This window comes from Coregonus clupeaformis, chromosome 17 (genome assembly GCF_020615455.1).
Source record: "Coregonus clupeaformis isolate EN_2021a chromosome 17, ASM2061545v1, whole genome shotgun sequence".
Classification (NCBI taxonomy): Eukaryota; Metazoa; Chordata; class Actinopteri; order Salmoniformes; family Salmonidae; genus Coregonus; species Coregonus clupeaformis.
This window is the reverse complement of record NC_059208.1, coordinates 51,105,206-51,125,693: the sequence shown is the minus strand read 5'-3', so window position 1 is coordinate 51,125,693 and position 20,488 is coordinate 51,105,206. Positions and strand designations below refer to the sequence as shown.

The window sequence follows — 20,488 nt, the reverse complement described above, 5'->3', positions numbered from 1 at the left end:
GAGAGGAGGGGGTGTGCTCCAGTGACTGTTTGTTTTCCAAAGAAACCATGCCCTTGTGTAAGGCTCTGGTCTGACATCTCTCTCTCTCTCCCCAGCAGACTGTTAGGAAGGCCTCACCTGAATCCCCCACCCACAGGTCCATTCAGCACAGTCATGTCTCAGCATGTTTTGACTGCTTGGTATGCACTGATCTTGTGTATGTGTGTGTGTGTGTGAGTGAAAGAGAGAATGTCTGGGTGTGTGGTTGACTGGGGGAGAGGGTTCTTCAGAGACATGCCCAGACTATCAGTTTCTCTTTGACTTGATTTGAGGAGGCACTCAAATAGCCCAAACACATGCAGGTACAGCATTGTGCTGTTTACATTGCAATCTTAATTGTAGGCCGGCCTATGCAGACAAGCAGGGAGTTGAGGCCAAATTTGGGAAGGGTGAGATTTACTTGGACATAGTGTTTGTGTCGGATATTAGGTTTGTATGTTATGATGGCTAATCCCATGTTCCATATAATGCTGTGATGTTGTTTTTATAGAGATGAGTTGACTATATTATTTTGTGAAAGATTTGTTTCTGGGTGCCGATATTATGAGTTGACTGACTTTAGATGGGCAATGTGGGTGTCTTTATGGAAAGGTAAATGAGTGCTAAAGTCACAACCCAGGGAGTGGGAGTAGACTCGTCACCCCTGTAATGACAATACAACTTTTTCATTATTGCTCAATTGAAAAACTCAGTAAACACGAAATGTCTCGGCAGTGTGTGGGCAAGGGGGTGATAGTGTCGGCGAGAATAAACCAGATTACAAGAAATTAGGAGCAATATTCTCCCCTCTCTCTCGCCTTGAAAATGATTTTGCCACAGGCAAAGTGTTTGTACTCTGAATGTAACGAAAACTCTTGAAAAAAAATACTCTTTCTGCACTCTCATACTGCTGTCAAGCAGTCTAGACATGACTATATACAAAGTTATAAAGCAACAGCTCCCTCTAGTGACAGGACTCCTCTACAACAACAACAAAAAGGAGACTGTAACAAAACAGCTCTAGATTAGCACTCTATTGCATCATCAAGGGCACTTAAAATGGCCAATCTGCTATTGAAACAATAACAAAGCAGGGACCCCGTCTGTTTTGGTAAAAAGTTGAGGAATGGGCCAGGAGAAATGTAACCCCTTTCAAATTCATAGACAGAGCTACGGGTGCAAGGACTGACCATCCATGTCAAAATGATCATTTTAACCATGTTTTGAGGAGTAAAACAATATTATATTTTGGAATCTGAAGGGGTGTGACAATTGAACCAAGCTCATGAGTAATTTAAGTTATATTCTTCAAGAATCAATGGGTATATATCATTAATTTATAAATCCAAAAATGGATGTAGCAACTGCAGATTGACCCTTTAAATAGAAATGAATACAGTACATAAATTAAACAAAGCTAATGAGAGTTTCATATTTATTTACTTTCCAATCTATACATTACGAAATTGACTTTTCTATAAAAAAATGTTTTACAATCTTTAATATTTCACCCCCCCCAAAAAACAGAAAAAGACATACACTGAAAACATGTACACCTCATGATAAATAAATAAATACATCTTAGACCATCTGTCATATTGCATCAAAGAATCAGCTACTTCAATACATTGTGGTTTCATTAGTGTTGTGTCCCACTTAATCAAATAGCATCCCATTTGATGATGACATTTTGCAATAATTCACAATTTATTTACAAATTATTTGTCTTCATTTATTTGAAGACACTAAAGGCCTAAGCCCTAAACATACTTTATATATTTTTATATTTATCCCATACCCCAAAAAATCAAGGTACAGTAGAACTTTCTCAAAATATTGATTGAAGCGGGATCAGCAGAGCAGAAATCATTGATTGGAACAAATTTCAGTGTGACCTCTAGTACAGAGCTGTTGTATCTGTAACTTAAAAAAAAAAAAAAACTATTGAGATTACCACAATAGCACAAAATACAATCAGCAGCCAGTTTATTAGGAACACCCGGTTCACGAAAATTGATCACTCCTACAGACAGTGAGTCACGTGGCCTGCTATATAAAGCAGGCAGACAGGCATCAAGGCATTCAGTTACTGTTCAATTGAACGTTAGAATGGGCAAAACGAGTGACCTAATTGACTTTGAGCGTGGTATGATCATCGGTGCCAGGCGTGCCGTATCCAATATCTCAGAAACGGCCGCCCTCCTGGGCTTTTCACACACGACTAGGGTTTACCGAGAATGGTGCGACAAACTAAAAAAATCCAGTCAGCGGCCGTCCTGTGGGTGATGAGAGAGGTCGAAGGAGAATGGCAAGAATCGTGCAAGGTAACAGGAGGCCACAAACAGACAAATAACGGAGCAGTACAACAGTGGTGTGCCAAACGGCATCTCGGAATGCACAACTCATCGATCCTTGTCACGGATGGGCTATTGCAGCAGACGACCACACCGGGTTCCACTCCTATAAGCTAAAAACAAGAAGAAGCGGCTCCAGTGGGCATGCGATCACCAACACTGGACATTTGAGGAGTGGAACAACGTCGCCTGGTCCGACGAATCCCGGTCCATGGCCCCATCCTGCCTGGTGTCAACAGCACAGGGTGGTGGCGGTGTTGTAATGGTGTGGGGAATGTTTTCCTGGCACACGTTAGGTCACTTGATACCAGTTGATCAACGTTTGAAAGACACAGCGTATCTGAACATTGTTGCTGAACAGGTGCATCCCTTCATGGCTACAGGGGGGTCCGACCCGGTACTAGATGGGTGTACCTAATAAACTGCTTACAAAGTTCCCCCACTCTCTTTTGCAAAATGCACAGTCTTGCAGACAGTTTACAGTTGGTCCTTGCTGAACAAATTAATTGACCTGCTCAGGTCACATCAGCATCGAAAAGCTCTACAGACACACGAAGATGAGGTTTGTGTTGTGTGTGCGTTTGTTAGACAGTTGCCATATTTGCTGAGTGAGAAAGACGGCACAGCACAGCAGAGCAGACAAGACACTGTCCTACAGTAGAACACACCGTTCCTAACCAACTCAGCTTTGAGCCCCGCCCTCGGATTCTGGTCACCATGGTAACACTGTCACAGCCCGTCCATCATGGCCAGAAGGTCATCCCCTTTACTGCTGGCACTCGATGGGCACGGCTCGCCAGCCTCCTCCGTGAAGTCCCCCATGATCTTGGCCAGCTCCGCATTGGCTTGCTTATTCTGAAAGACAAGGAGGGGATGGGCTTATGATTGATTACGGTACATCTTGTTAGACTGGCCCATCCTGATCCTAATGCCTCTCGGATAACCTACAAACCTTAGCCTGTCAATTAGACATGCAATTCCGTTTTGGCAGCATGTCTGATCATGAGTTGTTCGTAAGTGCTAAGAGATGACTGCATGGGTGCAGTAAGTCTCCTGTGACAGGTTTCATGGGGACCTTTTTGATGGTTACACCACAGCAAGCATTTCGGTACACCTGCAATAACATCTGCTAAACACTTGTACGTGACAAATAAAAATGGATGTACAGTAGGACGGTCTCGATCTATGAAATGCTTCCATCTCATCCCTTTAAGTTACATAAAAGCATGTTACATGGTTGAATATTTATCTAGCCTCTGTGACAGAAAGAATATAGGTTAAAATTAACTTTACCATAGTCGCTTGGATTTTTATGACGTCATATGAAAACTCGTCTGGTCTCGATATCAAGGCCTCCCTGTGAGGAAGACAAATCCACATTATTGTTAAAAGGCCCAGTGCAGTCAAAAACGTGATTTTCCTGTGTTTTACACACCACATGACCAAAAAGTAAGTGGACACCTGCTAATCGAACATCTCATTCCAAAATCATGAGCATTAATATGGAGTTGGTCCCCCATTTGCTGCTATAACAGCCTCCACTCTTCTGGGAAGGCTTTCCACTAGATGTTGGAACATTGCTGCGGGGACTTGCTTCTATTCAGCCACAAGAGCATTAGTGAGGTCGGGCACTGATGTTGGGCGATTAGTCCTGGCTCGCAGTCGGCGTTCCAATTCATCCCAAAGGTGTTCAATGGGGTTGAGATCAGGGCTCTGTGCAGGCCAGTCAAGTTCTTCCACACCGATCTCGACAAACCATTTCTGTATGGACCTCGCTTTGTGCAGGGGGGCATTGTCAGGCTGAAACAGGAAAGGACCTTCCCTAAACTGTTGCCACAAAGTTGGAAGCACAGAATCGTCTAGAATTTTATTGTATGTTGTAGCGTTAAGATTTCCCTTCACTGGAACTAAGGGGCCTAGCCTGAACCATGGAAAACAGCCCCAGATCATTATTCCTCCTCCACCAAACTCTACAGTTGGCATGCATTGGGGCAGGTAGCGTTCTCCTGGCATCCGCCAAACTAAAATTTGTCTGTAAGACTGCCAGATGGTTGGCACTGTGCATGGTGATCTTAGGCTTGTGTGCGGCTGCTCGACCATGGAAACCCATTTCATCAAGCTCCAGACGAACTGTTATTGTGCTGACGTTGCTTCCAGAAGCAGTTTGGATCTCGGTAGTGAGTGCTGCAACCGAGGACAGACGATTTTTACACGCTACGCGTTTCAGCACTCGGCGGTCCCATTCTGTGAGATTGTGTGGCCTACTACTTCGTGGCTGAGCCGTTGTTGCTCCTAGACGTTTCCACTTCACAATAACAGCACTTACAGTTGACCGGGGCAGCTCTAGCAGGGCAGAAATTAGACTAACTGACTTTTTGGAAAGGTGGCACCCTATGACGGTGCCACATTGAAAGTCACTGAGCTCTTCAGTAAGGCCATTCTACTGCCAATTTTTGTCTATGGAGATTGCATGGCTGTGTGCTCGATTTTATACACCTGTCAGCAACAGGTGTGGCTGAAATAGCTGAATCCACTAATTTGAAGGGTGTCCATATGCTTTTGCATATATAGTGTATATATTTTCACACAATGAGGTTGGAATAATAGTGTGAAATTGTGAAAATTACGATAATGCCCTTTTAGTGTAAGAGCCATTTGAAAAGACTGCCTGAAATATCAGCCTGTTTAGGAGGAATGGAGTTTTGGCTTGCCTGGTGACATCACCAAGCGGTAAATTAGTTAATAGACCAATAAGAAAGACAGTTCAAAACCTCTCTGCCAATAATAGCTAGTTTTCAGTTTCCCCTCCCCACTCAGACCACCCCCAGACAGTCCTAGCAAAATTATTGGTTGAGAATTTGCTCTGCTAAGAAGCTAGTTCTGTTTCTTTTTGACAATTTTTATTGGAAACAATCACAGTAAGTTACTTAAATCGTTAGCCAGAAACGATTTGATATTGAGATAAAAACGGCTACATTGGACCTATAACACTGATAGTGATTCTTAACTCTGACAGTAATTTTTAACACTAGTTTAACTTAACACTGAACATAATTCAAAATTCAGGTTCAGTCCATTTCATCAAGTTGTGAGAAGTACTGTTGTAATTCCACCTTTAATTGATCCACAATGACACAAAATACAACAAAACAATGCTCATAACATAAGGGGACTTACTCTTCTTCCTCATCTGTGGCAAAGAGGTTGACTCGGAAGCCACTGTCTGCATTTCCTGGTTTCTGGACTTCCAGACCCCCCATTAACCTGGCCAACATGTTCAGCTCCTCTTTGGCCAGGGGGTTTGGAGCGGTGTTGACCTGCATACACAGTGAATGTGCGCATAATCATTAACATAATGCATGATTTAGCTGTCTAGGGCATTGTCCATTACATTTAAGGCTTAATTACAGATGTAGCTTAGTCTGACTTGGACAAAAAAGCACTTCAATGAAGAATAGTCATTAAACAATTTTGGTCTTGGACTAGGCTTATTCTTTGTCTGGGAAACGTGTCCTTACTATAGCCTAATCAATGAAGAAATAACACAGATATCAATACTATTTCGACCCTTTGTCAAAAATATAATATCGTAGGACATGCTGTAAAATGACATTTATGAGCAAACATGCAAGGCCTTGCGGGATAAATGCCTGTAAGATAAAAAATACAGTGTAGTGGTTAAGCATAATTTGAACTCACCGACTTTTGCTGTGCAGAGTTTTTGGACGTCCCTGACATGTGTGTTTCTACCGGACGGCTCACACTGTACCTGTGGGTAAACAGAAGTCAAGCACTTGACAAACTGAAATAGAATGTAGCATCATGGGGGAGGCTAATAAACCTGTCACTGTGTAAATTATTCACTAAACAAATTGCAGTGACTTTGAGTTACCATGTTGATTTAGGCCTATATGACCATTGACCACAGTAGAGGAAATAGTAGAGAATTTAGTAGTATCAGTGGGGGTATGTCCAGGAAGGTCAATGGTTGTCAATACAGTGTGGAGCAGGTGGGCAGCACAGCACTTACATGTTAGTGCCCAGCTTGATGACCCTCTCTCCAAACATCTCAAAAGAACCCTCGCGGAGAGCGCTGGTGTAGTTCCCACTGTTACGGAACTGCAGTCTCTTCACCTCTTCGCCATTGCAGCAGAACATTCTGAGGATAACAAAAAAATACACACACAAAATATTCAGCAAGAATACATCATATGAGGCAATCGATCATTTCCTAAAGATATTTTGCAACTTCTCCTGTTTCCCAGAAGACACTTCAAACAATGCAAATATGATACTGTTCAGGATGGACATTGATCCCAAGACACAATAAATGAGTTTTAAGTACGGCTGCACTCAATCCCTTGGCAAATAGAGCTGTGCTAAAAGTAGGCTTTTCTCAATTTAGACGGCTGCTCGTTCAACACACCCTCAGTAATGCAATTAGCTGCAGATATGCCCGTCTAAATTAAGCCGACAGTGTCTGTGAAAGGAAAGCAAATAGATGCCATCTAACAGCACAAAACAAACAATGGATAGCCATTTTCAATGCATCTAATAAAATAGAGATTTTGCTCTATTGCAACAAACTTGGCTTGGTTGGATTGGTGGGATTCCATGTTATTTGGGTGTGGAAAATTATAGCTGTATGGCTGTGGTACCTGATAAGTCCTGGGATATGTGTTCCGTTGGGCACAGGACCTGAGATCGGGAGGACAAAACGCCCGTTGGAATTCTGCACTTTGTCTTTGAGGAAGATGGACACCTGCAAATACAGATGAGCAAAATGTAGTGATAATTGTGTAACACTTTGTATAATCTCTCGTGGACAGACTACTTAAACCTAAATGGTACCGTAGATCTGTCCTGATACAACAGCATGTGTGAGATAACGAGCAGCATTAGTTCCGGAGCTTTGAAAAAAAAAATCTAGATTTCGCAGGTGTTAGCATCTGACCAATTCTCGCAAGACTTTAGTTCTGGGTTAACCGAGATTATGCTCTGTATAATTCATTATGATGGGGTTATAATGCATCGTAAATGGATAGTTCACCCAAATTACATACTGGGTTTCCTTACCTTGTAAGCAGTCTATGGACAATGACAGCAATTCATGCTTTGGTTTAGCTTCCCTGGCACTCATTCAAATGCTAACGTTTTAGCATTTGTGACACAAAGTCATGGTACCTTTATTAACATTTTCTATCTCTGAAACCCATCAAAATATGCCCCACTCCCCCTTCCCAACACACTCATTTTCTGTCGAAAAAGTTAGACAAACTTCTGGGAGATCATGAACTCACCCTTATGTGCATGTCTTGAAAGAAGATGAGGAGTGTTTGCCGGATTAGCTGAAATTCACCACTAGACAAGGGTGTGTACATCTATAAATAAGAGCACAAAACATGCAATGAATAAGAGATCATACTGAACACTTAGCTGAGGTTTGGGCAATTGAAGGGAAGTTCATTATACCTCTATGAGCTGTCTGTATGTCTCATCAACCTGGCTGAGAATGCTTGGGGTGTCCTTCACAAAATCCTTGATGGCATCCATATGGTTGAAGGACACAAGGAGGATATCTTTGGGCCGCGGGCAGAGGAGCACCTGGTACTTGAAGGCCATGGTCATCAAGTCATACAGCTGTGTGCATGAACAACATAGTCATATGGATGATGATGGGTTATTGTCATGCTCAAAAATAGCTGCTGCCAGTTCATAATGTACACCAGAGGGAGCCGTCAGCAGATTTGAACAAACTGCTATGCAGTTGGACTTATACAACATTTAAGCTTACAGCCATGATTAATATTTCAAAATGATATTCTATTTGATAGCCTATATCAAACCACTTTTTAAACACAACAGATAGAACTCTTCAAAATAGTCAAGCAATAATGGTGCAATAAATGATAAAAGCTTAGAAAATATTGGTCTACATGGGGTTTTAAGTGACTTGGACAATTTCCCCAAGTACCTAGAATTAAGACTATTAAAGGGTCACTGGGAACAGAGGATGTGATTCTGAGAATGTGATGATAAAAATGGTAATGTCGTCATGGCAGCTACTCAGCTGACTCCAAAATGTGGTGAATGATAGTTAGATAGGGATTTATTTAACATCTATCTTTCTCAGAAAGGGTTATCCCAAGAAAGGGTTATCCCAGAAAGGGTTAACCAACTTGATTGCCTTTCACTTACGACAAAGGGTCCTGTTAATCAGGCACGAAACGGAAGAAAACAGACAAACACAGAGGGACTACACATCCTTGTCCAATAAAGAACACCTATTTTGGTTTTGCTACGGCGTGCCCTGAACATGACCCAGGTGACACGATTCCATCCATACCTTGTCCATGCTGGCCTGGTTGAGTCTCATGATGGAGGCGTGGGCCAGTCGGTCAAACACGGTCCTGAGGGCCTTCTTGGAGTACAGCTCCTGTGGCTTGAACAGCTCCTCCAAAAACTTTTTATTGAACATGGTGGTGATGATGTCATTCATAACTGGCAGAGTGAGGGCACAGGAGAACAAGGTTGAGGCCAGGTCACAAGTAGGGGACTGGAATAATGTTGGTCTGTAATGTTAGACTCATTAAGATGACATGATCAACATAAACATTGGGAGGTCTTTCCGACTTAAAGACATTAGATTTTTTTTGTTTTACAAACAACCAAATCTGCTAAGACTTATTACTGGCTCTTCCTAATGGAGCCCATAATATAGGCCTAACGCAGTCTTGATAGAACTGGGCCCATATTCAACAAGTGTCTCTGAGTAAGAGTACTGATCTAGGATCAGGTCCCCCTGTCCATTCATTATAATCTAAAAGGCTGAACTGATCCTGGATCAGCACTCCTACTCTGAGATGTATTATGAATATGAGCCCTGGTTTTAACTGTTGATGTTTGTAGGTGTGAAGTCGCCCCCTTGTTTATGATTATGACAACTGGGGTGTATTCATTAAGGAAACCGTTAAAGAACCAAACAGAAGCAAACTGAGCAAACAGAGAGAAATGGGGAGGGACCTTCCTGAATTTGTCCAATAGAAACTCTTGTTTGCGTTTTCTGTTAGGAGTAAACGGTTTCTGTTGTAAAACGTTTTGCAACATAATCGGCGTAATGATTACACCCCTGGCAGAGTCTACCTTTAAAATCAAGAAGTGCCGTGCTCAAAGGAGTCTACCTTTAAGCAAGCAGATGTGCATTCTATAGGCAAGGTTTAACGTCCACCTATTCCCAATTGTCCTGAGAAAGCAACAGCCTTTTAAACCATCAGCAGCATTATCAGCGTGCAAAGTTATTTGATTTGGGAGGTAGAAACCAGATTTCTCTTCTTAATAAAGGCCATGGCTGAAATCTCTACAATCTTGGGGGCAGAGTGAATGAATATCTCTGGGCAAAGATTTCATCCAGATTGTTCTACCAATGTAATACTCTGTTGGTTTCCTTGAAGGCCTCAAAGCAGAGCATGTAGGCCTAGAGATGCACTGCATGAGAAACATCAAAATACCTCTCCTTCTGTCATCCTCTATCCAATCAGCTACAAGTACAATGAAGAATTTGCAGGTTAAAACACAGGCAGGGAGACACATGAATGTGCTCCAATTTTTGGCAACCAGGTTGTGGACATGACAAGGTCAGTGATTCACCTGTTGGTCAGGTAGCTAGTTGAATTCTAGCCTAATACACCCAGACAGCTAAGCTAGTTAGCTAACTAGCTAGCTATAATGTTACCTTTCTTGGCTTTGTCAGCTGGAATATTCTGAGCTCTTAGGCGTTGATCCAAGATGTAGAGCATTTCTCCACCGAGATTAATAAAAAGCAGGGGTAGCGTCCTCGAAGACATATTTGTCGTATTGTGCTGGATAGCTAGCTAGTGAAATGTCCCCTTTTTGTCTCGTTTAAGCGTATGTAAGCTTCCACTTGGTTGCCAGGTCACGAAGAAAAAGGACCAATCAGGTAGCACGTACGGTATCGTGCAAATTTTATTTTTTATGTTTTGTGCAAATCAGAGATCAAGACGTTTTAGTAAAGGCTTGACTGTTCATGTTCATATATACCTCAGTGTTATGAACGTCCCTGGGACAGCAGCCTGTAAATCATCCTGGAAAAGGACAAAATGCCATTGGAGACAAGAAAAAACAGAACTTTATTGTACATAATAATAATAATAATAATATGCCATTTAGCAGACGCTTTTATACAAAGCGACTTACAGTCATGCGTGCATACATTTTTGTGTATGGGTGGTCCCGGGGATCGAACCCACTACCTTGGCGTTTCAAGCGCCGTGCTCTACCAGCTGAGCTACAGAGGACCACATCTTATGTTCATACATGGTGCTATGAATTCTTAGAGCAGGACTGTTTGGGGGTAGGGGGTCAAATTTAAACAAAACAAAAGTACATTACAATTTGTATCAACAATATGTGACATGAGATTAATTTAACTTCCACTTGAAAATGTCTTCAATTGACTGTACAAGTCAAACGTCCCCATTCCTGATGCGAATTTCACGGGCCATCCTGCACATCTCAAAGAATCCACAGCAACAGGTCATCAACGCATCATTGCATATCGTCCCCTGTAAAAAAAAATATGATAATAAAATATGATGAGAATGAATCCACCAAATATTTGACAGTTCAAGTCCTCAAACTAGGGAAAACCAGTAGGCTAATTTGTCAATATGTGTACTGATGAAACGGTCCCTTCCTGTCTTTCATAATAAAAGGGTGAGACTGGCTGGGACAGGAATGAGTTGCAGTTCTCCCTAGTGTGCTTTAAAATGACATACTCAATGCCTCACCATCCCTAATTACTTTAGGCTTCTAAGTGTAACATACCTGAATCCCATAGGTCAATCTCATGTGGGTCCTCATGGCTGTCATGCCTCCTGGAACACAGCCCAGGCATGGGTTCTCACCATACTTGTTAGCTGTGTAGCAACTCAATGCTGGTGGGCAGATGAAGCCCAAAGCACCTGTATGACAACATTTTACCTTATTGTAAAATCCAGAAAATAGGAAACACTTTTTACTTGAAACACTTGACAACCATTAAACCCTATGGTATGATACCAGGTAGGCCTACTTAGTGATGATACTTAAGGTCTTATTTGTCTCAATACTCACAGACTAGGATGTCACTGCAGCAGGAGCACAGCCCAGTGCTCCACTCGCCCGTCTGCACATTTGTCCCATAAGAGCCTGCTCCTGGCTGGTGGGTGATGACTGGGTTCGACATGTCAATCAAATGGGGTCAGCTTCAAACACCTAAAAACTAACCACATCGAACAGTTAGCACAGTGGTTGAAGTTTGATCATTTCCCCAATACAGCAATAAAACAAAACTAGCAGCATGTAGACTGTTGTGGGATGGGAAATGTTCATTGTCGTTTTTTCCTTCCTTCAAGATCATTGCTCATAAGAAAGTTCACATAAAAGTTCCATACACTGGGTACTCAAGTTTATACACGGGTCCATTCATACCTTGAACCACCATATACTGCAACCCTCTTATGTATTGCAATAGGTTTTAATATAATTACATACGTAAAATGGGATATTGTTGTATTGCCATTTCATTAAACAAAGACTAATAATAACTGTTGTATAACTGTTCTGTTTCATCAAAATTGTACAAGGACAAGACATGTACATCAATTTCAACTGTTTCTCAGAAAGCGGTAAACCTGAACATTTTAGGTAGTTGTTTATTATTAAGTAGTTACTCTATTGTAGCTTTTCTACAGATGTGAGAGCAGAGGAAAGAGCATGTCACTCACCTACGTTGTCTGCAGCTCTGAGCCTCTCCGGATCTGTGTCGATACACTTTAACAGGAAGTTGTGATACTAAAGCTGTGAACAAGCGCTGATCACACACTCCTATGTTTCTCAAGACAACTCTCAACAGTAATGCAAACACCAAAATTCACAGTAGGACAGTTAAGCTGTTTTATGACCTCACCATTCCTCAGAATTATAGGTTTATAGGTCAATTCACAGGTGACAGATCATGAGTATAACCTCTGTTTAACATATGAGGTGGATGAACACCCAATATCTGATGTTCTTTCAGTTTTCGCAAACACGATTGCAAGCTAAGTTCAGGGAAGTCATCATATGATTAATCTTACACTTCAGTTTCAACCACAGTTCAACCATAGGGCATAATGTTCTTATTTCACATATCTTTCATTAGCATTTTAATCAGCATCAAGTAGAAGTGTTATCTCTTTCAATTGGGGTAGTTACACATCACCATACACAAGTGACTATAAGTGATAAAAGTGATAAAGGTGAAACATGCATAAAAAAAAAAAGGATCGCAAACAATACATTTTATTAAATTAAATGATTAATTGTGGGTTTATTTGATTGTCTCAGGTCACATATGCTGAGTACAAATAGACATTGCCCACCCCAAAACCACATATCTGCATCACTGTGTTTATTTGGACCAAATGTGGTTGATAATGCATCAACTTGCAGAGAGGACAGGAAGAATGAAGACTTGGTGTACTACAAACAATAAGTTATTCATGTTTCTTATTACAGTATAGCAATACATGGGACAATTTCTTTTGCATTGCTGGTGCCACGGGTGGGTGGAGATTTGTCCTTAGGACAAATGGAATGGTCGAAAATGAGCAAACCCCGCCCACCTGGGGCCATGCAAAACGAATTCGCCCATTGAGAGCAAGACTGAATGGATCGAGTAAGACAGACATTGGAGCGTGCCTTGCAATATACCCCGATACTGTAGTAGTTTATTGGGTTCCTATAGCTGTCGTCCTGGCTGGTTCTGCCAGTATGGGGGCGAGGGTCTGCTTCATTTTCTTCCTTTGCTCCAGTTTCTGTTTCTGCACCTCTTTGAAGACCTAAGAAAAGGACACAGTCATATAAACCAACAGCAAAAATGACACCATCTTTGCTTTGGCTTTTAGATTAAGTCATGCATTTGACAAATGGTAAAAGCCATGGTTCCACAGCCTGCATACAGCAGAAAGATTAACAACAAGAAAATTGCAAGTCTGGTCCCAGATCGGTTTGTGCTGTCTTGCCAACCATACAGTACAAACCACTCTGGGACCAAGCTAGAAAACGGCGCTAAGTAAAGTGAATGGAGTTTGGTTGTCTACCTTTATGCACAGGGCCTTCTTGGCCAGCCAGCGTCGGGTGGCGTGTCTGTAGTACTCCGGGGGGAAAGTGTAGGTGATTCCCAGCTGCTGGCAGACATGTTCAAAGGCGTCGTAGCGAGTCACCCTCAGGTGCTTGAGCAGCTTCTTCCTGCGGTCAATGGCCATGAGCATCCGTCGCTTGTTCGCTTTGTCCTGATACAAAGATGGGGTCAAAACACAGAGTCAGAGGTGAAATGGAGAAAAAAATATGCTTAAAGCGATAACAATATTTAGGGCTCGATTAAATCCGTAGCGCTGAAGAGCAGTGCTGTAGCGCGATTGAAATGTAAAGGTAATTTCCCATTGAGCCGACTATTGCAGCGTTCACCGTGAATGGAGTCTCCGCGAACGCAGGAACATTGCCTTTAAATTTATGTCGTGCTGTAGCGCAGCTCTTCAGGACTACAGATTGAATCGAACCCCTAGTCTGGGAACATGTGTGTTTTACATAATAGAGGAGTTGCTTTTCTTATGAAAAATAGCATAGCTATTTTGAGACAGTCAAAACTGTCTAAAAGTGAGATACTGTATAGAGACAGACTGCCAAACCTTGGCTTCAACATTTTAGCTGTGCTAAAGGTTAGATAAACAGTTATATTTTGCAATATGTCTGCAAAAATGTTGGATACAATGTTACGTGTATACGTTGTGACAGTGTAAATTCCCAGCATGCAGCAACACCATTACTAATCTGTCAAATGTCATGGTGGGTGTACGCACTACACAGGAAATCCTGTTGACAAACCTCACACCAGATAGGGAGGGGTTCGGAAATTAAACGTGTGGAAATAATATGCATTCACGTCACTGTTACTATAGGGACCTAAAATGACACAGTCTTGCATTTACCCTTCGCCCATACACACCTTAGTATGTTTGTGCAGGTGCTCCTGGTAGTTTCGGATTTTGGAGGTCAAAATGGCCACTAAAAGGTAAAGAAAGGGGTTCAGAAGTGAACAAACGATTGCTGAAATAAGGTGGTTCCTCAGAGGAAAAGCACGATTGTTCACTAGGTCCAAAACAGGAATTTACCCTTGACTTCTGTAGAGCTGCGGTCAGCTTCATCCCTCTGGACTTTTGCAATCAGCTGCTCCGTTTTCAATCGCAACTTCTCACTCTGGTGACACACAACATGGTAGTTTGATTATGCAATATCCAGCATAGGTATAGAAAAACTATTGTACCATAATGTAAACTATAGCAACTAACAGAGGTATACAACAACTGTAGTTACTCTTATGTAGATAGTCTTATGAGCACAAAGAGAAAGACTAGATTAATAGAATGTAGTAACAAGGTGAAAATAACATACGTGGCTTGCTAGTTCCAGTGTCAGAAGTCTCTTGACCAGGTCATCAGCTCTGTAAACACATAACAGATCAGCATTAGGAAGAGAAGTACTGTATAGTAGAGGTATAGTACCAACGCTGAGTAGGCCTACATACAGTGCATTCTGAAAGTATTCAGACCCCTTCCCTTTTTCCACATTTTGTTATGTTACAGCCTTATTCTAAAATTGATTAAATACATGTTTTTCCTCATTAAATCTACACACAATAACCCATTACGACAAAGCGAAAACAGGTTTTTATAAATTTGAGCAAATTTATGAAAAAGAAGAAAACAGAAATACCTTATTTACATAAGTATTCAGACCCTTTGCTATGAAACTCAAAACTGAGCTCAGGTGCATCCTGTTTCCATTGCTCATCCTTGAGATGTTTCTACAACTTGAGTCCACCTGTGGTAAATTAAATTGATTGGACATGGACATGGATTGCACACACCTGTCTATATAAGGTCCCACATCTGACAGTGCATGTCAGAGCAAAAACCAAGCCATGAGGTCGAAGGAATTTTCCATAGAGCTCCGAGACTGGATTGTGCTGAGGCACAGATCTGGGGACAGACTACGGTTTGCAGCATTGAAGGTCCCCAAGAACACAGTGACCTCCATCATTCTAAAATGGAAGAAGTTTGGAACCACCAAGACTTTCCCTAGAGCTGGCCGCCCGGTCAAACTGATCAACCGGGGAGTAGGGCCTTGGTCAGGGAGGTGACCAAGAACCCGATGGTCACTCTGACAGAGCTCCAGAGTTCCTCTGTGGAGATGGGAGCAACATCCTTCCAGAAGGACAACCATCTCTGCAGCACTCCACCAATCAGGCCTTTATAGTGGAGTGGCCAGATGGAAGCCACTCCTCAGTAAAAGGCACATGACAGCCCACTTGGAGTTTGCCAAAAGGCATCTAAAGGACTCTCAGACCATGAGAAACAAGATTCTCTGGTCTGATGAAACCAAGATTTAACTCTTTAGCCTGAATGCAAAACGTCATGTCTGGAGGAAACCTGGCACCATCCCTATGGTGAAGCATGGTGGTGGCAGCATCATGCTGTGGGGATGTTTTTCAGCGGCAGGGACTGGGAGACCGGTCAGGATTGAGGGAAAGATGAATGGAGCAAAGTACAGAGAGATCCTTGATGAAAACCTGCTCCAGAGCGCTCAGGATCTCAGACTTGGGCAAAGGTTCACCTTCCAACAGGACAATGACCCCAAGCACACAGCCGAGACAACGCAGGAGTGGCTTCGGGACAAGTCTCTGAATGTCCTTGAGTGGCCCAGCCAGAGCCCGGACTTGAACACGATCGAACATCTCTGGAGAGACCTGAAAATAGCTGTGCAGCAACGCTCCCCATCCAACCTGACAGAGCTTGAGACGATCTGCAGAGAAGAATGGGAGAAACTCCCCAAATACAGGTGTGCCAAGCTTGTAGCATCATACCCAAGAAGACTCAAGGCTGTAATTGCTGCCAAAGGTGCTTCAACAAAGTACTGAGTAAAGGGTTTGAATACTTATGTAAAATGTTTTAGATCTAATAAAATTGCAAACATTTCTATAAACCTGTTTTTGCTTTGTCATTATGGGGTATTGTGTATAGACTGAGGTAAAAAGAAAAAATTATTCATCAATTTTAGAATAAGGCTGTAACGTAAAAAAAATGTGGAAAAAGTCAACGGGTCTTAATACTTTCCAAATGCACTGTATTGTACAAATAAATACATAGAATAACTATTTTAAACAACATCTCAGTGCCGTAGTTGTTTGGACATGGGAGAGATGAACATACATGAGCCATGTCTGCATGACATAAAATACATGTAATTTAAAAATAATAATAATAATATGCCATTTAGCAGACGCTTTTATCCAAAGCGACTTACAGTCATGCGGGCATACATTTTTTTTCTTTTTGTGTATGGGTGGTCCCGGGGATCGAACCCACTACCTTGGCGTTACAAGCGCCGTGCTCTACCAGCTGAGCTACAGAGGACCAACAAATTAAACAAAATTAAATGTACATACGTTTGAGCGAGTGGAACAGCAGCATATTCCATTTTCAGCATTGTTGGAGACAGATCACTCAGCTGACTTTGCATCACTGATGGGAAAAAAAACTTAGACAGTAAATATCAAATATCCAAGTGGTCTTAGATCAAATAGTTGACCTTGGTCCTCCATACCTGGCTTCTTCTTTCTTACGGCACGGGCATAGTTTCTCACAGGCTGAATGGTGAAACTTCCAATACCTGGTAAGAATTAAACAAATTATCAAACAATACATAATTACTCTTAGTCCATTGCTTTATGAACCATAGGATTGTGCCAGGTTTATGCCTGCAACTCCACAGAGTGTACAAAACATTAAGAACATTGCATAGACTGACCAGGTGAATCCAGGTAAAAGCTATGATCCCTTTTTGATGTCACTTATTAAATTAACTTCAAATCAGTGTAGATGAAGGGGAGGAGACAGGTTAAAGAAGGATTTGTAAGCCTTGAGACATGGATTGTGTATGTGTGCCATTCATAGGGTGAATGGGCAAGACAAGTGATTTAAGTGCCTTTGAACTGTATGGTAGTTGGTGCCAGGTGCAACGGTTTGTGTCAAGAACGGCAATGTTGCTGGGTTTTTCACGCTAAACAGTTTCCTGTGTGTAGAACGGTCCACCACCCAAAGAACATCCAGACAACTTGACACAACTGTGGGAAGCATTGGAGTCAACATGGGCCAGCGTTTCTGCTTTTCGACACAGTCCATGCCCCGACGAATTGAGGCCGTTAATGAGGGCAGCTCAATATTAGGAAGGTTTTCTTAATGTTTTGTACACTCAGTGTATGTGCCTGAATGAGAAAGCGTCTGTAAGCATGTTCAGCAGCAACATGGTTTGCAGTAAGAGTTGGGATGTCTTACTATAGTAGTACTTGTTTTGATGTAGGCCTACATTTTGTGAACTGTGGTGCAGAGATCATAGAAACAAGAGTGGAGTGTCATGTTCTGCATACATGATCAAGAGTGGTGAAGTGACGGTGAGAAAAGCTGCTGCATACACATTGCAGGGGACCAGTGGGGAAAATAACTGCTTCCCACATCCTCTTCATAAAAACCACTTACTAGCAGACTGACTGATTGCATGATAAGAAATGTATTAGTCAAACAGTTGAACTCAGAAGTTTATATACACTTAGGTTGGAGTCATTAAAACTCGTTTTTCAACCAATCCACACATTTCTTGTTAACTATATTTTTGGCAAGTCAGTTAGGACATCTACTTTGTGCATGACACAAGTAATTCTTCCAACAATTGTTTACAAACAGATTGTTTCACTTATAATTCACTGTATCACAATTCCAGTGGGTCAGAAGTTTACATACACTAAGTTGACTGTGCCTTTAAACTGCTTGGAAAATTCCAAAAAACGATGTCATGGCTTTAGAAGCTTCTGATAGGCTAATTGACATCCTTTGAGTCAATTGGAGGTGTACCTGTGGATGTATTTCAAGGCCTCCCTTCAAACTCCGTGCCTCTTTGCTTGACATCATAGGAAAATCAAAAGAAATCAGCCAAGACCTCAGAAAAAAATTGGAGACACCATGGGACCACGCAGCCTTCATACCGCTCAGAAAGGAGACGCGTTCTGTCTCCAAGAGATGAACCTGCCACTGCTCCAAAACCGCCATAAAAAAGACAGACTACGGTTTGCAACTGCACATGGGGACAAAGATCGTGCTTTTTGGAATAATGTCCTCTGGTCTGATGAAACAAAAATATTACTGTTTGGCCATAATGACCATCGTTATGTTTGGAGGAAAAAGGGGGTGCTTGCAAGCCAAAGAACACCATCACAATCGTGAAGCACGGGGGTGGCAGCATCATGCTGTGGGGGTACTTTGCTGCAGGAGGGACAGGTGCACTTCACAAAATAGATGGCATCATGAGGAAGAAAAATGATGTGGATATATTGAAGCAACATCTCAAGACATCAGTCAGGAAGTTAAAGCTTCGTCGCAAATGGGTCTTCCAAATGGACAATGACCCCAAGCATACTTCTAAAGTTGTGGCAAAATGGCTTAAGGACAACAAAGTCAAGGTATTGGAGTGGCCATCACAAAGCTCTGACCTCAATCCTATAGAAAATGTGTGGGCAGAACTGAAAAAGCGTTTGCGAGCAAGGAGGCCTACAAACCTGATCCAGTTACACCAGCTCTGTCATTTATTGTGGGAAGCTTGTGGAAGGCTACCCGAAACATTTGACCCAAGTTAAACAATTTAAAGGCAATGCTACCAAATACTAATTGAGTATATGCAAACTTCTGACCCACTGGGAATGTGATGAAAGAAATAGAAGCTGAAATCATTCTCTCTACTATTATTCTGACATTTCACATTCTTAAAATAAAGTGGTGATCCTAACTGACCTAAGACAGGGAATTTTTACTAGGATTAAATGTCAGGAATTGTAAAACTGAGTTTAAATGTATTTGGCTAAGGTGTATGTAAACTTCCGACTACAACTGCATGTCTGGGTTAAAATGGCATTACCTTCGCACCAGTCTAGTTACAAATGATTCCTTTCATTTCAGCTATTTGGACATCAAATAATGTTCACGATCTATTTTGATGTAATCTATTTTTATAATTAAACCATTTAGCTAGCCTAGTTGGTACACACAGGATGATAACAACAATGGAGTAGTGCATTTATGTCCCTATACAAATAGCAAGCCTGTGTCACTGTGTACACAAAGATAATAACTATTGTGTACCGGTCTATAAATGTGTTGTTGTGATTAACTATCCGTGCACTAGACATCCTAGCTAATTGCTGCAGTGCCCTCTCCTGGCCTACCCAAGGAAGAATTGTACTCATGACATGACTAATGGAAAATCACCTTTTTACGAGGTGTTATGATGATGATAAGTGGGTTCACACAACATCTACCTTTCCCTATTTTTCAGTAATGGTTCATTGATTCTTGCTCGCCGTGTGCAGTTAGCTAGTTGACATGCATGCGAGCAAGTACAAATAAATAATCGGCGCGCACATTGACAAGCCGTTTCATTGTGGCATTGACTTATACGGACTCCTTAGCTAACTACAATATCGCAAGCCCACGTCTACTCTATGAAATTAGTAGTATAAATATATATTTATTTACCTGTCAATACAGTCTCATTGTTGCTGTTTGAAGGCCCTGTGATGACAGAGGTACATGCCCCATGTTTAAATGGGAGAGACGCACAGGTTCCTTTCAGCCTGGATAAAACACCACATTCTCGCAGAACGACAGATGTCGATTTAAGAGCACTTCTTAAAGCCATGCTTAATAACATACTGATTAAGAGATGATTTGATATGTATGTCAGGTTTTACTGGTCAAAACATAACGAGTGAACAGCATTCGTCCCCTACAGGAGGATCGCCATTTTGATTAGACATAACTAATCAGACGGAGAAGTCGATTCAGGAAATGAGAAGGATGCATGAATAATCTATGGTGTCACTCGTTCAAGCGTTTTTATTTTTTTTGCTGTAGTAGCCTGCGTCATAACATTTATCCACCGGACAGTACCGGTATGTTCAAAAAAGACTA

The 20,488-nt window shown here is 41.8% G+C and overlaps 3 protein-coding genes across 4 annotated transcripts; all 3 read right to left on the bottom strand.

The window, feature by feature from the left end:
- Positions 1–2,463: 2,463 nt before the first annotated feature.
- On the bottom strand, positions 2,464–10,471 carry LOC121586725 (protein OSCP1-like). 2 transcript variants are annotated; one of them, XM_041903665.1, is made up of 10 exons: positions 10,431–10,471; positions 8,719–8,873; positions 7,845–8,012; positions 7,673–7,753; positions 7,031–7,134; positions 6,403–6,531; positions 6,072–6,141; positions 5,550–5,689; positions 3,666–3,729; positions 2,464–3,227 (listed from the first exon to the last, which is right to left on the bottom strand). In XM_041903665.1, exons 2-10 carry the CDS (start codon positions 8,869–8,871, stop codon positions 3,102–3,104), a joined length of 1,035 nt encoding a protein of 344 aa, XP_041759599.1. In that variant the 5' UTR covers positions 8,872–8,873; positions 10,431–10,471; the 3' UTR covers positions 2,464–3,101. The 2 variants fall into 2 exon arrangements, with proteins under 2 accessions (XP_041759599.1, XP_041759598.1); XM_041903664.1 differs by lacking the exon at positions 10,431–10,471 and adding an exon at positions 10,105–10,297.
- Positions 10,472–10,500: 29 nt separating this feature from the next.
- On the bottom strand, positions 10,501–12,241 carry LOC121586727 (PLAC8-like protein 1). Its single transcript, XM_041903667.1, has 4 exons — positions 12,158–12,241; positions 11,505–11,652; positions 11,217–11,353; positions 10,501–10,954 (listed from the first exon to the last, which is right to left on the bottom strand). Exons 2-4 carry the CDS (start codon positions 11,614–11,616, stop codon positions 10,856–10,858), a joined length of 348 nt encoding a protein of 115 aa, XP_041759601.1. The 5' UTR covers positions 11,617–11,652; positions 12,158–12,241; the 3' UTR covers positions 10,501–10,855.
- LOC121586726 (28S ribosomal protein S15, mitochondrial-like) lies at positions 12,069–20,343 on the bottom strand. Its single transcript, XM_041903666.2, has 8 exons — positions 20,054–20,343; positions 17,076–17,141; positions 16,918–16,993; positions 14,865–14,913; positions 14,585–14,669; positions 14,419–14,477; positions 13,514–13,705; positions 12,069–13,252 (listed from the first exon to the last, which is right to left on the bottom strand). Exons 1-8 carry the CDS (start codon positions 20,226–20,228, stop codon positions 13,142–13,144), a joined length of 813 nt encoding a protein of 270 aa, XP_041759600.1. The 5' UTR covers positions 20,229–20,343; the 3' UTR covers positions 12,069–13,141.
- Positions 20,344–20,488: the final 145 nt, after the last annotated feature.

Coding starts and splice junctions, on each gene's coding strand:
- LOC121586725 (XM_041903664.1), bottom strand. CDS start 10,216: ATGTCTTCGAGGACGCTACCCCTGCTTTTTATTAATCTCGGTGGAGAA. Junction 8,874..10,104: donor AGCTGACAAAGCCAAGAAAG/GTAACATTATAG, acceptor TCACTCTGCCAG/TTATGAATGACATCATCACC. Junction 6,142..6,402: donor ATCAAGCTGGGCACTAACAT/GTAAGTGCTGTG, acceptor GTTTACCCACAG/GTACAGTGTGAGCCGTCCGG.
- LOC121586727 (XM_041903667.1), bottom strand. CDS start 11,616: ATGTCGAACCCAGTCATCACCCACCAGCCAGGAGCAGGCTCTTATGGG. Junction 11,354..11,504: donor CTGCAGTGACATCCTAGTCT/GTGAGTATTGAG, acceptor GTTGTCATACAG/GTGCTTTGGGCTTCATCTGC. Junction 10,955..11,216: donor GATTGACCTATGGGATTCAG/GTATGTTACACT, acceptor TTTTTTTTACAG/GGGACGATATGCAATGATGC.
- LOC121586726 (XM_041903666.2), bottom strand. CDS start 20,228: ATGTTATTAAGCATGGCTTTAAGAAGTGCTCTTAAATCGACATCTGTC. Junction 17,142..20,053: donor CAATGAGACTGTATTGACAG/GTAAATAAATAT, acceptor AATTCTTACCAG/GTATTGGAAGTTTCACCATT. Junction 13,706..14,418: donor ACCTGCACAAACATACTAAG/GTGTGTATGGGC, acceptor TCTTTGTATCAG/GACAAAGCGAACAAGCGACG.